At 32.6% G+C, this 16340-nt stretch overlaps 2 protein-coding genes across 2 annotated transcripts in view; both read left to right on the top strand.

Moving 5' to 3' along the window:
• The first annotated feature begins 3196 nt into the window (after positions 1–3196).
• Positions 3197–9664, top strand: LOC148310031 (uncharacterized). The gene is made up of 6 exons (XM_088259109.1): positions 3197–3528; positions 3857–4158; positions 5695–5882; positions 7167–7363; positions 7989–8388; positions 8830–9664. The coding sequence occupies exons 1-6, from the start codon at positions 3301–3303 to the stop codon at positions 9000–9002; spliced, it is 1488 nt and encodes a 495-aa protein (XP_088115235.1). The 5' UTR covers positions 3197–3300; the 3' UTR covers positions 9003–9664.
• A 1506-nt stretch (positions 9665–11170) lies between these two features.
• Positions 11171–16340, top strand: part of Tsp29Fa (Tetraspanin 29Fa) — an 11472-nt gene continuing 6302 nt past the window's right edge. Inside the window, exons 1-3 of the mRNA XM_088259086.1 lie at positions 11171–11407; positions 15035–15223; positions 15627–15803. Of these exons, the coding sequence (XP_088115212.1) occupies positions 11339–11407; positions 15035–15223; positions 15627–15803 (435 nt within the window). The 5' untranslated portion in view covers positions 11171–11338. The remainder of the gene's footprint in view (positions 11408–15034; positions 15224–15626; positions 15804–16340) is intronic.

The following is a 16340-nucleotide window of genomic DNA, read 5'->3' as shown; positions in this document are numbered from 1 at the left end:
AATGTATTCATTAAATGTATCATATCCTAAAACACAATATTGACATGTTCACAAGACCTGAATATACAGAGAAATATTTTAAATAATGTAAATCATTATGTGTATTTTTTTTTTTTAATTCTATTATTAGTTCTTTTGATTTTACATTTTGTCATCTCTGAAAAAGAATATGGAAGTTTGTGTATTTACAGGGATTATGACTGGTTTGAGTAATAACATTATACATATGTAACATGAACCATTCTACTCATGTTTGACAACCACACTACTTAAATTTTGGAACTCGTATGTATTCATATCTTATAATTCACATTTATTTCATGAACACACAATCACTAAAAAACTTGTGACAGTTCATAAGAATTTTGTTTTATCTGTGTTTCTTCTTAAAATAAAAACTAAAGTTTCTGAAAACCTGTCATTTACGAGAGAGTAAATAATTAATTTACGTATTAATTAAAGTGAGATCCAATATAACAAGACCATGTGTTTACTTAGAGTTATTATCATATGTATTAATTAATGCTGTTTTACTCATTAACACCTGTTTTACGAATCATAATACTAAATGTTGCAACTGATCTTACTGAAAAACAATTATTCTGTTTAAAAAGGTGTTTTTTGAGAAAATTTACAAATTTGCCTAATGTTTTAAGCGCAAATATCATTAAATTAATTTTTTATTCCGCTTTAGTAACTACATATTTGAATGTAACATTGCACACTGCCGACCAACAAGGTGCAAAACGATTTTGGCAAAAAAGTTGTTTCTAGTTGTTCCAAAGTAGCAAAATAAAATTATTCTGATTCCAAAACACAATTTCACCCATTTTTCACAATTGTTCAAAGGTTTATTAACGATAAAAAATATGACAATACCGAAATCATCTTCATTCTTAATTTTTTGTCTAAAGTTTATAGACTATTCATGTCTAAGCTAATAAGTTTCAATTATAATACTAAGGTATTAATAAAAAGCAATACAGTCCCGATAATCCGAACTAATTGGCGCAGGACCTTGTTCCGATTAGCTGATTGTTGGGATTACCCGAAATAATCGCAATAACGCGGTCGGAAGCGAAAGAACGAGTGTCGTGTGTTATAATTTTTGTGCCCTTTGTTATACAATTTGGTTAAAATGATATTCCCCCTAGGCAGTTCTGACAATGCACCATCGCACCCAGACACTGAAGAACTCACTAGTGGAGAAATTACAACAGCATTTCTACCTCCAAACGCTATACCCCTGTTACAGCCTATGGATCAGAATGTTTTGGAGTTATGTAAACTAAAGTACCATAAGCAGTTTTTGCGAAACTTGATGCTATTATTTTAGTTGAAAAAATAAAATAAAAACAACATTAAACCTCATATATACTGGGCCTCTGAATCTTTGGAGAATGTTAGTCCACATGTTGAGAAAATCTTGGACAAAACTATGGCCAACCCTTGAGTTTAAAGACAATGTAGCAGAACATGATGGAGAAAATCTGTTGCAGCTAGTGCAGACAATTCCTAATTGAGAGAAAGCAGTCGCAGTAGATGCAACTAATGGATGGCAGCAGATGGTGAAAGCTCTGAAAACTTAACTGATGATGACATAATTGAAGAATCAGTGGTGTGTTATTAGGGAGGAAGTGATGATGAGCCCGAAAGTGTACAAGGTAGCAGTGCTCAACCTTGCAATACAATACCTAGAGCAACAGGCCATTGCTACACCTGCGGATATAATGTTTATGAGACGGTGACGGTGGCAAAACTTTGCGTCGTCCAGTAGACTCTCTTCACTGCATCAAAAGACAATCACCGAGTTTGTCTTGTAACAAATGGTATGTATGTAGTAAAGAATACAATTTTTTAACTAACGTTTTAGCCTAAGCTTTTACATTATTTTGCTAGCCTAGTTGCATTGTACTGTACGTTATGTGCTGTTGGAGCTAAGTATTAAATAAAAAACGTCCTGTATTTATTCAATAATTTATTTGTTTTTAATTGATTTGACAACATGCACTTATTTTCACCCCTTTAAGCATTAATTCTTTAAGAAATGCGTATTTTTGTCACATAAAAACTAATGTATGTTCGGATTAACCGGACGTTCGGATTATGCGAATTCGGATTAGCGGGACTCTACTGTACTTATTTTCTCACGTATTTAACTCAGTATTGAACATAATATTCCCTAGCAAGAATAATTTATGAGCAAGTTATATTATTTTATTTTACAGGAGGCTAGCAGTTTTTTTTCTTCAAAAATAAAAACGTTAACGGAAATTCGAAAAAATTAATAACATACCATAAGCCTATCAATACTCGTAAGCCTATCTGCAAACGAGTGTTTTCGGATTTCCGAATGCATGAAACTCGTACAAAAATTCTGAACCTCGAATATATCCATAAAAAAAAAGACCACGAACTTGGTACGAAGTTTTTGAGCAGTATTCATACATTCGAAATTTCGAAACCCAGCGGTAAGCGCCCATTTCCGAGTAGAATTTTTACATTTCTGAAAAAATTGTCATAAGACGGGTATCCAGTCGAAAGCAAATATAAACAAACTAGATACTCTGCGCAACAGCAAAATATCCAATGAAAACGTAACTTCTCATTTCTTAAAGGTACATTCATTTATTTGATTCAACATAAGGATCCGTTGGTAAAAAAAATGAAGTCAATCCATGTACTACTTTTCGTAGATTATAAAAAAAAAACTATTAAAATTTCATCAAAACGTGCCTTTTTAATTTTTCTCAATGACAATAGACAGTAATGTGCAAAAGAGAAACTTTAATTTCTAGAAATAGTTGATTAGAAGTATATAGTTTTATCTACCTACTGTGGTTATACCCAATAGTTAAAAATCCCAATAGTAAAAAATATTTAGGTATACGTACCTAGGTAAATAAATGGTGACAGTGGCGTTCCCATAGACAAGTTTTTCGAAGAGCAATATGGACTTCGGCATTGTTCTCATGGGTCGATACAAATTGATATCTATTTTGATTTATATTGACATCTTGGATTATTTGACCAATCACAGTAACGTGTGCTTTAAAACGAGTGGTTCAAAACTTAATATGGCAACATCAGTGTTTATATATTTTTTTCATATCGAAAAATCATACGAACCTATAAAAAAGAGCGGGAAAAGTGGCGGGAATATAAATTAGTTAGTCTGTGGCTGGAACTGGTCGTCAAAGACGTTATACGATTTCTGTAGACTTACTTCCGTGTTGTGTTTCAAATTATTTTCCTTTCCTGGGTAATATAGTATAATATTTCACTTTCATTTGGTTTAAAATGCCTTTCTTCGTACCCCCCGTGAGAAATAACGAGGATGTTGAGACATCGCGTAGTTTACCTTCGACTGGTCCTCCAAATGAATCTTTGAAAATTCTAAGTCAGATTACAGAAGATGCGAGGCATTTGGGAAATGACACAATTCTATTATGTGATACTACGCTACTTTCGCAGAGCACGATTCTGCAAGTAAAAGTTGAATGTCCCAAAAATGACAGGAAAAAAATGGTAATTAAATATTTTATTTACTAATAATGGAAATGATTCGCTTTTATTCACGGTGATATGAGCCCTAAATTGTGTTCTTTGATTCTTTATTTCAATATTTCCAATTTAAGTTACTTACTCCACCTGTATTTTGAATTCATAGAGCAGTGGCTAGTAATATATATTTGGGTTTGTACTTAGATAGAATGGCTCTGTGGTTCTACATGAATTCCTTTATTTCGGACGTCACTCGGTATGATACCTAACGCGAAATACTTACTTCAAGTAATTAGACACTTGGTTTTAGATGCACCTGTTTTAATTGTTCACTCGAATTTTTGTTTTTTAGAAATCTGGCGGTAAAAAGGCGAAAAGAGAAAACACTGCACCATCAGAGATGAAAAAGAAATTAAAGAAAGCCATCGGTGATAAAAATATGAGGATAATGAGAGTGGCCAAATATTTAAAGGATTGTCATGGAAGTAATGTTTGTGAAGAAAAATATGGTAGCAAGGACAAAAGTTCTAATGTAGCCACTCAAAATGATAATGCAGATTTTGGTATATCCCAACCACATTCTCAAAATGTGAATTTGTCACTAACCCAGGAGGTGAATACGATGTGTAGTCAGGATTACTCAGTATTATTCAGGTAGTATTCGATTTTATTTGAAACTATTGTCTTGATGGTAGAGCGCTCCAGGTGCTTTATTATTATAAATATAAAGAGAAAGAAGATTCAAGTTTTCTAATTGGATCTATGTATTTACCTACAGGCAGTTCTCACATAACGATCACATTACATTTCACCAATCTAAAATTGAATTTCACAACTTATGAAGAAAATAGAAGATTTTTATATATTTTTTAACTGACAGATGTTTTATCACCTAATAAAGTGTTAGCAGTTGAATTTGTACGATTCAAACAACCCCAATAAGATTCTAATTGTAAGCACATTATCCTGTCATATTTAATATCTGTAGGTACAAGGTAAACAATCGTAAATCCAAACAAATTACAATTTATGATAATGTGCCCTCACTGTGTTTTCCTGTGCCGATGGCACATTTAAATTAGTACAAAAAAATAAACTATTGAATGTAACATTATTATGTTCAATAATTAAATTTTTACTTCTTACAACAACTGGCACCAAAATGTAAAAAAAAACTCAATAATTTATCTCCCGAAGATTTGATATTTTGGATTTATCATTGTGTTTCCCTTGTATGAGTGCCTACTGATTGAATCATTGGCAGACAGTTCATTTTTCAAAACCTTTTTTTACTGCTTGGTATGTATTAACCGGATCCACGCGGCTCGCATAAGCGTATGTGTTTTTACAAGACATGCCCCATACGCGGCTGACATAAGCGTTTGTGTTTTCACTTTGCTCCAAGTTTCGAACCTCAGTTCAACTTGGAGGGATTTTTTCATGGTGTGGAACTTGGGATAAAATAATACGTCAATCCTCGGCCTTATGACATCTGTTGAAATATCTGACTAATAATTTGTAACATCACAAGGATAAATAAAACAACAGATCCCTGATTTTTCTTGCGGTCGGTAATTAGTCCGCGCCATAATCATGCCCTATATCTGTCTCACTCTCGACGCTACGCATCGCCAGTGGGTAAGAGTGACACACGATGCGTGCTTTGATTTATTTATGTTACGTAATTTGTTTATATTACGATATATTTCAAGAATAATGTTACACACGTGTATTATAGAGTACCAAAAAGGCACAATGAATCCCATTGAACGTTTTTGTTTAGGAAAATAAATCGTTTCATAACTAAATACATGATAAAAGTAATCATTTAAAAAACGGCGAAATACAGCCGCGCACGAGCGTCTCTTAGGAACAAAGTTAACGCGTTTAAAAGGTTAATATGGCGGTGCTCGGCATGAGGTGAATTTTTAAAAGGATATGCACATCATGTCTTAGTATGTCATAATTATTCCAAGAGATGTCTCCAAATTCCAAATCGATACACCCAAAATAAGTAGGAAATTGATCAGTAAAGTAAGAAGGTAAATTGTTAGTATAAAATATGAGACATGTCGGCTATAGTTATGGGAGTCAAAAAGGTCAACTAATTTTATGATAATTTGTCCCCTATGGTCTTAACATTTTGAATTTCTGCCACCTATTTAACAAGTGTGTTATATTGAATTGTAGTAAAGTAGTTCTCAGTCAGCCGCCCAAGGATATGAGGCACCGCCAGAGGATGCAGTGGCTTCAGGAGCGCCGGCAGGTGGGGGTCTGGGTAGAGTGCTGCCGGGCTTCCTGCAAGAAGTGGCGCTACCTGCCGCAGGTGCACGACCCGCTACAGGTTCCTGTTAAATGGTTCTGTGAGATGAACGACGGTTTGTATACTAGATACTTTATGGTTAAATCTGGGGATGAACTCATTTTGTGATGATCTATAGTAATGTATTGACAATGTTTGAATTTTCTGCATACTTTCAAGGGTTTTGACAATATTCTCATGTGAGTACTCACTCTTACAACTCATTGGTTCAACGATTTGGGGCCACAAGCATAAAAGAACTCTCTTATGGTGAAGAGAGTCTGAAATAAGTTTTTGCAGGTATCTCTATAATAAAAAAAAGGTATTATCCATGGCTCTTTTAATATAATTAAAACTTTACCATGACTCTATTAAAAAATATATATATATGTATATAAAATTCTCACCCTACCAACCATTTTACTTACAACTTTGAGTAATTTAAAGAAAAAAAAACACAATTCAATGTCACCGTAATCATACAAAATATTTCAGTATATCGCTTGTAACTGGATAATGCAACTAAGTTGATTTCTATGTAACGTGATCTTGAGCATGACAAGATGCTCGTGTTGAAAATAACATACAACTTGAGGCCCAGCAATAAAACCAGGAATAATACAGTTTATTAGATGTTTTTTTCTTTCAAACAACATCTAATAAACTTCAAAGGTTGAATAGTTAACTACCTAAATGATTTATAAATTATGGTTACTTTATATGTTGGTGTGTGGGTCCGTGGTTAGTGTCACGGACTCTGAGAGAGGCTCCGGGTTTGATTCCCAATACATATAACACAACTTGATTTCTATTGTCCAAAGCAAGCCGCTTGGGCTTACAGTGTCAAAACAATTGTCAGACCCGTACTCTTCTATGGCTCCAAATGCTGTACGATGTATATCACCTACTATAGGCAACTGGAAACTGTTGAAATGAGAATGCTTAGATGGTCAGGTGGAGTATCCCTTTCACAAACAAAATAAAGTGTTCATGAATTTGTGAAAGAGCCTGGGTGTAAGAGACATCAATAATAAGTTAGTGGAAAGGCAATTGAGATGGTATGGGCACATAGGAAGCAGAGTACCTAATCATATTATGAGCCAGGCAATCGCCATGGATCTTCCTCGAATGACATTTAGAGGATCTTCCTCTTTGGTCTTTCAAAGAATTCATGGATGCTATAGAGAGATAACATGATTCGAAGGCATGGTGACGTTATTCATGATAAAATGACCTAGAACCTGAGGACGAGGAGAGCTGACCCAATCAGTCTACAAAGACGATAAGTTAGGATGGAGCCAGTAACGAATATGTGGTGATTGAGTTAAGTAATGTATACCTTTTTGCTATCGGTTTTAAGATGTAACGGCCAATGCGTGCAGTAAGGCAGAGTATAAGCTAAATGTCAAGGAAGAGGAAGATCTGGTGCATGCTCAGTTCTCTGCCGGATCACTGGTTTGGGCTCACCTGGATGGGTACCCGTGGTGGCCGGCCATGGTGGATGACTGCCCTGATACGGAGCAGTACTACTGGCTGGATGGCTTTTCTGATATACCGGTATGCTTAAACATTTCCTTACCTTTGAGGATATGAAGGTTCCAGATTAAAATGTACCCTTAATTTATTTTATGATTTTTTAACTGACCCGGATTCATCATAATTGGAGCTAATCATAACCCGAGGTTCTACCGTATCCTATATTCTTCCCCATATAAAGCAGCTGAGATGTCACCTGTGATCTAATTCCAATTACCTTTGGAGTCAATTTAAAAAGTAACCAGTTTACAATGTAAAATTTCATTATTACCTCCTAGAATACTCAATCCTAGGTACTCAAGCCATTCGGTAATTTAATTTTTGTATATTGGATCTATCATGTACGATATTGCTACTAATGTTATATTGAAAAATATGGTATCGTTTACAATTTTAAAATAAATTTAAATTTACTGTTTTTTAAACCTAGTAACAGAAATATAAATGGGAATAGTGTACATACATATAAGGAAAAGGTAGATTTGAAATTCAAGCTATCATATGGCTTTCTTCTAGTTGGTAAATAACATTTGGAGAACTCAAGTAGTTGAGTAAAACCAACAGGTGTAGGTCTGTTGGTTTTACTATACTTTTGGTGTTGTTTTCATTCTAAAGATATGAATTATTCTTAATGTACTTGTTTCAGACCTGGTACAATGTAACCTTTTTTGACTCCTCAAATCCTTCGAGAGCATGGATACCAACATCTAAACTGAGGCCATTATATATGCACGGAGAAATAGTAAATAAGAACCTGGGAGAGAAACCTTCTAAAATGTATGAATACCGTCTCAAAAGTTGCTTCAAGCAGGCCATTGATGCTTCCAGCCTTCCGATTATGGAGAGACTGAAGAAGTATAGCTTCATCTCTCGCTATGCGGGGCTTATCAATAGCCCAGTTGGTGAAAAATCACTTAAAATAAAAGCAGCTATTGATATGATATCAGATAGTGATAGTGATCAAGATGAATCTATTTCAGAGATGAATTTAGTCGAAGACAGTGAAATTGTGAATACATGTCCTTCAATTAAAACTAACGACAAAGGTAGAACATTTTTTAATTATTTTATATTTCCGCCGGGTCCATAATTTAATACCAATATTTTGAACATGTCTAAATACTCATAGTCATGTGATTAATTATTTTTCTATCTATACATACAAAATGTTAGCGTTTATGTTAATCTGAACACGGTAACTGTTTAATTTATATTGTTGACTTAATCCGTAATGTGGCGAAACTCCATTTAAGCTCATATTACAGCAAAAGTAAAAACAATTAAAAAATACACTTTATTCAATGTAAGCAAGAACACAAATTTCCCATGATGGTTAAATAGTTCGGGTTTTGCACTAAGACAAAATTTGCCAATTTGAAATGCCACACACTGTCAGAAGCTGTGTTTATTTTGTATTTCTATAATAATATCCCAACTTTATACATGCTTTTTTTGTTATATACATACTATTGTTTTTTTTGTTGTAGATGACACTGAAAGCACAAAAATGGAGGAAAATGATATGACTGTAGAATCTATACTACAGCAGTTAGATTCTAGAGATGCTGTGGTCCCCTCTACAAATAATGATGTCATGGATCTTGAATTAAATAAATCAATAGATTTATCACAAAAATCACTTAATTTTGAAATGTTTTGAGTAATTCATTGTTTTACGTTAAAAAAACTATATATTTTCTTTTATTTTAATGACAAACTAAATTGTCTATTGTTTTAATCTTAATAGAGATTCTTGTTCTTCTAGTTTTAGGGTATAACATTATTTTAAACATTTAAGTGTTAAAAATTATATTTTTGTTATTTATTCTTTAGTTGGTAGGTATTTATTTATTTCAACCAATATTTGTAGAACAAAAAGATGGGGTCATTCATATATTATATTTAAAAAATGGCAGATTGTTAAAATAATATAATATTGTATGAAAATATTAAAATAGATAATTGAACCCATCAGCAGAATAATATTGTTTTGTCATAAGAAATCACTAATTCTTACAGGAATTATTCACATAAATTAATATACTTATTTTTATTCCTATATTTAAGTATTTTACCTTTAATAAAAACTGTTAATGTTTTATTCATTGATTTTAATTTTTACACTTGTTCCTTTCACTTGTATTGAGCCATTGTCAATTATAATATATGTAGTAGCATTAATCATAGTTTCTGTTCATTCTCATTGTAATTAAGGCTTTTTATTTTAAAGTTTGTTACTTAGTTTTAATTGAATATTAATTTATTTATTAGAAATTAAAGTTGTAATTGATTGTTATGAATTGAATAAAAGTATATTCAATGTATGTATTTTTTTTATCTGCCTTTAACACTTAAATTTCATCAGGTTAATTGTTATGGGTTATTACCTGCTTCGAGAGCTACAACAGGAACAAGGCAAATTTTATTTGATGTTGGCTTCTTAGTGTTGCCAATCGACAGTCGGTAGATATGTAAAATATCATACAATGGCCTCTTTCTTGCCTAGAAAAAGAAAGAACCTGGACCATTCCCTTTACAAATCTCACCCACATGTATTTTCTACGTCTTAAAAGAAGATAAAAGCATGGCTTTGCTTTTATCTTTTAGGCTTCTGTGTCTACATTTTCAATAAAGTAACTTCTGCTTGGTGTAGGCCTTGTAGCCAGTTTTTGAGAGGGAATAGCCTCCTGCGATGTCGATTCCCAGCTGTCAATCCATCTCTGGTGGTCTGCCCGGAGGCATCTACATTGGGGTTGGCCGTGCAGTGCAATGTGGGGGATTCTGGGTGATTCCATTCTCCTCACATGCGCTAACCATTGTCTCCTGCGTTACCTTCCCCACCTAACGACATCTGCGATCTCGCATATTTCCCTTATCCTGATGTTGCTTATTATGTCTCGTAGACTCTTGCCAGATATGCTAACTAGGATAAGAAATAACTAAGATAAATAAAATAACTTAGATAAGAAATTAACCAAAATATAAAATAGGCGGGGGCACAGACCGATCCCCAGGATCTATAGGAAGATGAAGAAGAAAAAGAAGATTGTTATTGTTATTGCATACCCTACGGAATCTATCATCCACAGGATTATAAGTGAAGAATATAAATAACATTTATTCTTCAGATTATTGGGACTTAAATAAAAATGCATCAATGAAAAAATTACCAACTCTAGAATCGCAGAGGACTTGGCAGTTGGCCAAGTTATTACTTCTTGCCCTCATTCACACCCAATGGTGCATAGGGTATTGAACCAAACTGATGGAATGTTTATGGAGGCGGGTAGAATGAAGGGTATGGCTTAGTGTACAGTTATCATTTTATAGTAACACTTAACATTATTTTTTAAAACTTTCATCTATTTTAGATATTCAAGTTTTGTATGTGCATATATTTCTTTTTCTTTTATTTTTTAGGACTTGTAAAATTTTATTCGTAAGTACTTTCATATTTTTATAGGAAAACATTTTCAGCAGTAAGAGGGGTTGAGAGGAAGGGAATCAACCCGCTCTGTATAATATTTAAAAAATACAAATGGCTCAATTGGCCAAAAAAAAAATTTTTTTTGATATCTTAACATAGATGTTGAGATGTCAAAAAAAAATGATAACTCCTATGATTGGAGATAATCCAGATTTGTGAACAAGTATGTAGACACACTCAAAATGTTAAAATTTTAAAAATATCCATAATATTCTAATTCAAAACGTCCCAGTTTTATTAAATAAAAAAATACAGAATTGCGACTCCTAAAATTATGTATATCCGGCCGTCATCGGTTTATATCGAGGTGATGTTGCAGATAACAAGTCAATAGGTACTTCGTGATAATTTACACCTGGGGCGATAAGGCTGCGGTGCCGGTGTAAGAAATTATTCATTAGATATTCGTATTCCTACGTGATATTTGAACAAGTGCGCCGGTGTTACACGTCAGATATCAAACTAAATTAAAAATATTATAACTTTTAGGAGAAAGTGAAATAATAACAATGGCGAATTTCTCGGTTCTCACTTCGTGTGTGAAGTATTTATTGTTCATATTCAACCTGTTTTTCGTGGTATGTATAAAGTTTAGTGCCTTTAATATGCGTTGGATTAGTTTCCATTTAGATTAAGATAAGAAAAATTGACGCAATACAAAAAAGTGTTGTTTTGCAACGCGAGTCTAGAATTATTTTATTGGTGACACATTTCATGGACCGATTGATCACCTTATGCACATGCCCTCGTGCACATGAGAAAAGACTGTCTCTCATGGGAACACCATTATTCCGTGTATCTTATGACGCGCGACTGTCGCACATCGCACGTCTCCAAGTGAACGCCTCTATGGACAGGTCTATAAAGTTTACAATGCAAACGCAAACAGACAAACGCGCAACAGTCGTTTGTTATAGTACTCTAAGTTGCGTACAATTGTATGAAGATTGTGGATAAAGGAATGAAACAAAACATAGTATATTTTTTTAATTGAGAACAAAAGAAAAAAGAAATCAATTCCATAGATAACAATTTTTCATTTAGGTAGGTAGGTACATTGCTTATGCAGTTTGCTTTTATTTGAATTGAGTGTTCGTTTATCTTATTGATTATAAATAAATGATCAAAGCGATAGCAAAAAAGGTTTTTTGTAGGATAATTTAAAATATACTTTGGTTTATATATCATAATAATATGCGTAGAATGTCACTTATTTAAAGTAACATTCTACATAAAAAGTTATGCAGATATTTTTTCATTATAATGCCATCCGCCCGGATGACGAAACTTGCAATGCGATACGAAACTGAAAACTGAAAAAAACACTGCATCCACATAAAAAAAACACGCGTTGAAATTTCAAATAACCGTGATGATAGTTAATATTTTTTTGTGAAAATGATTTATTCGACTGTATCAACATGAATTTATACTGGTCTCAACAGGGAAGAATATTTTTGTGCGAAAGGAATATGAAAGTTTGGGCATCCACAGACCGGTCCTGTCTATATTTTGCTAACTTAAGTTATCACTCTATACATTGTGCAACGTCCACTATTGAACGTCACACTGCTCATTTAGTGAACGGTCACTAACACGATAGACAGACCATACTAAGTCAGCCACCTGTAAATACGAAAGAGGGGGCGTGCTCTTAAATAACTTGACCATAACCACGACCACAGTACAAGAATTTCTGACAAAGACAAAAAAAGAAAATGTAGTCAAAAATTATATTACATACCTAATTATATTAAAAATTATATTAGATATGTGAATATTTTTGCTGTGAAAATAACCGGAGGATTTATCAATATGGAAAATACAAAGCATAAGAATAGATTTCATTTAGTTGTAATCATAAGTATGCAAGTACTATCTTGATTCATAATTAAATGATATAACATAGTCATATTGACAGTTTTATTATTATAATTATTACTGAGTCATCCAACGATGAGACATAAATAAAAGGCAAGATAAATATTTGAAAAAAAGCTTCTAGTCTTCCATAGTCATAAAATAACACAGTTGACATCAATTATTATAACCAAAGTAATAATAACCACAATAAAGAAAGACTAATAAAACATAATGCAGTTAAAAAATAATTCTTTAATTTAAAGATTTAAATATTAACATGAACTCATCTAAAAGATGAATGTAATATGTATGTGCCCTCACAGTTAATAATAATTAAAATAACAATATGAAACACAAATTTTACAAATTAAATACAGTAAAACCCCCTATAACGTTGAGATTATTAGAGCACCGCATTATCGGAGGGAATGTTATAAGTGGTTAATTAAAAAAAAATATTTTTACATTTTAACCTGAGGAAAAGACTTAAATAAGTCATTTAAGATTAAAATACATTTAAAAAACATTAACTCTCTTTAACTTTCCCATTGATTAATAACGGTACCTATTTCAACGTTATAGGGCGGGTTACTGTATGTAAAATAAATTTTCAGCTAAGTATATAAAATCTATTTAAATGTTATGAAATTAAAATATCACAAGCATAACGATAATGAAAGGTAGATAGTTTCGTAAAAAATTGGTACAAAAGTATGGGTATGTTGTACGTACGAATTGCACAATACGCGTTGTGTACAGAATTTATGATAAAAAATATAAATTAAAGGTTTACCTAAAAATAAACGATAAGTTTAATTTTGAAGACGTTGAAAATACTATTTTGATTCCATCAATGATATAATCGTACGTTGGTTAGACGTTATAATTTAGGTAAATCACAATATTACATGGTAAGCACAACGTAACGCATGACCTACTTACCTACATATGAAATTTGTTGTATTTTTGGAATATTTAATAGTTTTTAAAATGTATTTTTATTACATTCACAATATTATATACTTATGTATTAATTTACCTAATTTCATTTTCTTCTCCCTTAATTCATATCAAATGGTGCGCAGAGCACTTCATTTATTTGTACTGTGTAATTTTGGTACCCACTTATGAGGATGGTCCCTGTATTTAATAACAATTCTTTGTGATTTGTTTAGATCATAAGTTATTTAAAAATTAAAATCAATTCTATGGCTTAAACATGCAAAAGAAAATAAATAATAGGTGTATAAATAAATATTATTTATTGCCGGAAGTGTGGGAAAAACGTCATATTTGTAATGGGATATCCTTGGGAAATTGTTATATGTTGTTCAAGTACCTACTTCTTCAATGAGGAATCATCATACAAACATCCAATCATCATTGCATGCGTTTTTTTAATGAGTTGATATTTATAAATATTACAGATAATAATGTGACTACTTATGCGGCAATTAAATTTTTTGATGAAATCACTTGATTATAAATCACAGTAGAAATTAATATACCTCAATAAACCCTTGTCGAACTTTCTTTAAATTTCTAGTCTTTTTATTAGTATTGAGCTCATTTTACATAAACTAATCGTTTACATAACTAAAGGTACATTGCCTTCTTCTAACCCGTATTTCCACCCAATGGGGAATAGGGCACTGTATCGCATCGACCCAGTGTTATCTTGGTCGTTATTATTAAAGACAAAGTTTACTCCACTCCAGGGTGATTTAAATGAACATTATAATGAAAAATCACATATTTATTACTATCACACGCACGGTGGCCAAACGCGTTAACCACTGCGCTACGGAGGCGGACATTAAGGCAGAATATAACAACGAAATTGTCAAAACAAAACATTTTATTGACTATTAGACATATTTTTTTTCCTTTATTAATTATTGCCAATTAAAGGCAATTTTGCAAATACAAGTACATTACATTGAAAAGTCAATACAAAATCACATAACGCATGATTTCCTTGGAAAACTATATCAATGATTATAAGATGTCCATCTGAGAAGTATACGAGTAATAAAACATTTTGTGACATTGAAATAACAAATAAATTTTAATTTTGATTTTGTACCGACATTTCTTGATGGAACTGCATTTTATATAATAAAACGACAAAAATATACATATGGAAGAGAGATATATAGTTATTGTTTTATTACATTATAATACATAATTTAAAATATTAAACGAATTAACACTACAATTGTAAAAATATTTCGTTTGGATGATAAGATGTTTAAAAACTTTCAATGCCTTGAAGACATCATATATTTTCTAGTATTTTTTTCACAAGATTTATAATGTTTTTTTGTTTGTTTTTGTTTCAGATAACTGGAATCATAGTGATATCAGTAGGGTCGGTGGTACAAGCAGAATACAATAATTATTCCACTCTTTTAGATGAACCTTATAGATCCATTCCTGCATTCCTTATTGCTATTGGAGTACTGATCTTTATTGTTGCTTTCTTCGGATGCTGTGGGGCAATCAAAGAAAACTACTGCATGACATTAACGGTGAGTTTTTCATTACTCTTTAAGCATATTACCGTCTGCGTGTTCAATAGGAGGCAGTTGTACCTCCAAACAAACACAGCAATACAACTTACAATTCCGTGTTGAATGGGCTTGGAAATATTTACTTATTCACTCGGGAAATCAGAGTAGATAAACATAATCTTCATTAAAAAATATGTTTGTTGAAAAATATATCTGAATAACCAATTATTTCATTGTAATGTCGAAATAAAGCATTTAGTAAGTTGTCATCATATTGCACCACTATGTATACGCATAGGTACTACAAAAACTGTACTGGAAAACAGAGTCGATAGTTTCTTTAAGTTTCTAAAGATTAACAGGAAATTAATGGCTTAGTTTAAAGCTTTTATGAATAGAATTTCTTAATTCCGCGGTTTAGTTTTCAGTTATGCTGATCGGCATATTCATCCTGGAGATAGCTGCTGGAATCAGCGGTTTCGTGTTAAGAGACAGGACGAGCAGCCTTATCACCAAAAGCATGATGGAAAGTATGAAGGTGTACGAACCCAACAAAACGGAAGCTGTTAATATTATCTGGGATGAACTGCAGCAAGACGTAAGTATTGCCAAAATTGTATTGAATTATAGCCAGCTTGGTTTTGGTAGATTTATTTGTAGAGTTATTAGACCATTGTCTACTATGCGCTATCCCGTTACTAACAGTAAAAAGCTGCCTCACACGTACGCGCTTTACCGTGCGTTATATGTATTGTAGGTTTGATTTCGTGCGAAAAAGTCTAAGAGTCATGAAGTCTTAAGACTTCCTCGGGTTCAAATGGGACTCAGGAAAAAAACGCTGTAAAATGCATACGTGAGTACGCTCACCATACTGTTTTTCTAGCTCCATGACGAGTACAACACGTGGAACAATATACTCTATTTTCCCTCGCTATATCGCTCACTCCTTTCAAGAACGTCATAAATCAAAAATCGCCAATTTTCAGTTGAGCATATTTTCGGAATGCCCAGCAAATGTGCTATATCCCAGAAGAAAGGCATATTTTTAACATAATATTTACCCGCTACAGGGCAGAAAGTGTTGTTTTTGCATTTTGAAGAAAATGTATTGTTTAATTATTTTTTCAAATAAACT

This window comes from Brachycentrus maculatus, unplaced genomic scaffold, assembly GCF_059751285.1.
Source record: "Brachycentrus maculatus isolate JH-2025_06_01 unplaced genomic scaffold, ASM5975128v1 h1tg000110l, whole genome shotgun sequence".
NCBI classification, from domain to species: Eukaryota; Metazoa; Arthropoda; class Insecta; order Trichoptera; family Brachycentridae; genus Brachycentrus; species Brachycentrus maculatus.
This window is presented reverse-complemented; position numbering and strand designations above follow the sequence as displayed.

Coding starts and splice junctions, on each gene's coding strand:
- LOC148310031 (XM_088259109.1), top strand. CDS start 3,301: ATGCCTTTCTTCGTACCCCCCGTGAGAAATAACGAGGATGTTGAGACA. Junction 5,883..7,166: donor GTTCTGTGAGATGAACGACG/GTTTGTATACTA, acceptor ATCGGTTTTAAG/ATGTAACGGCCAATGCGTGC. Junction 8,389..8,829: donor AATTAAAACTAACGACAAAG/GTAGAACATTTT, acceptor TTTTTGTTGTAG/ATGACACTGAAAGCACAAAA.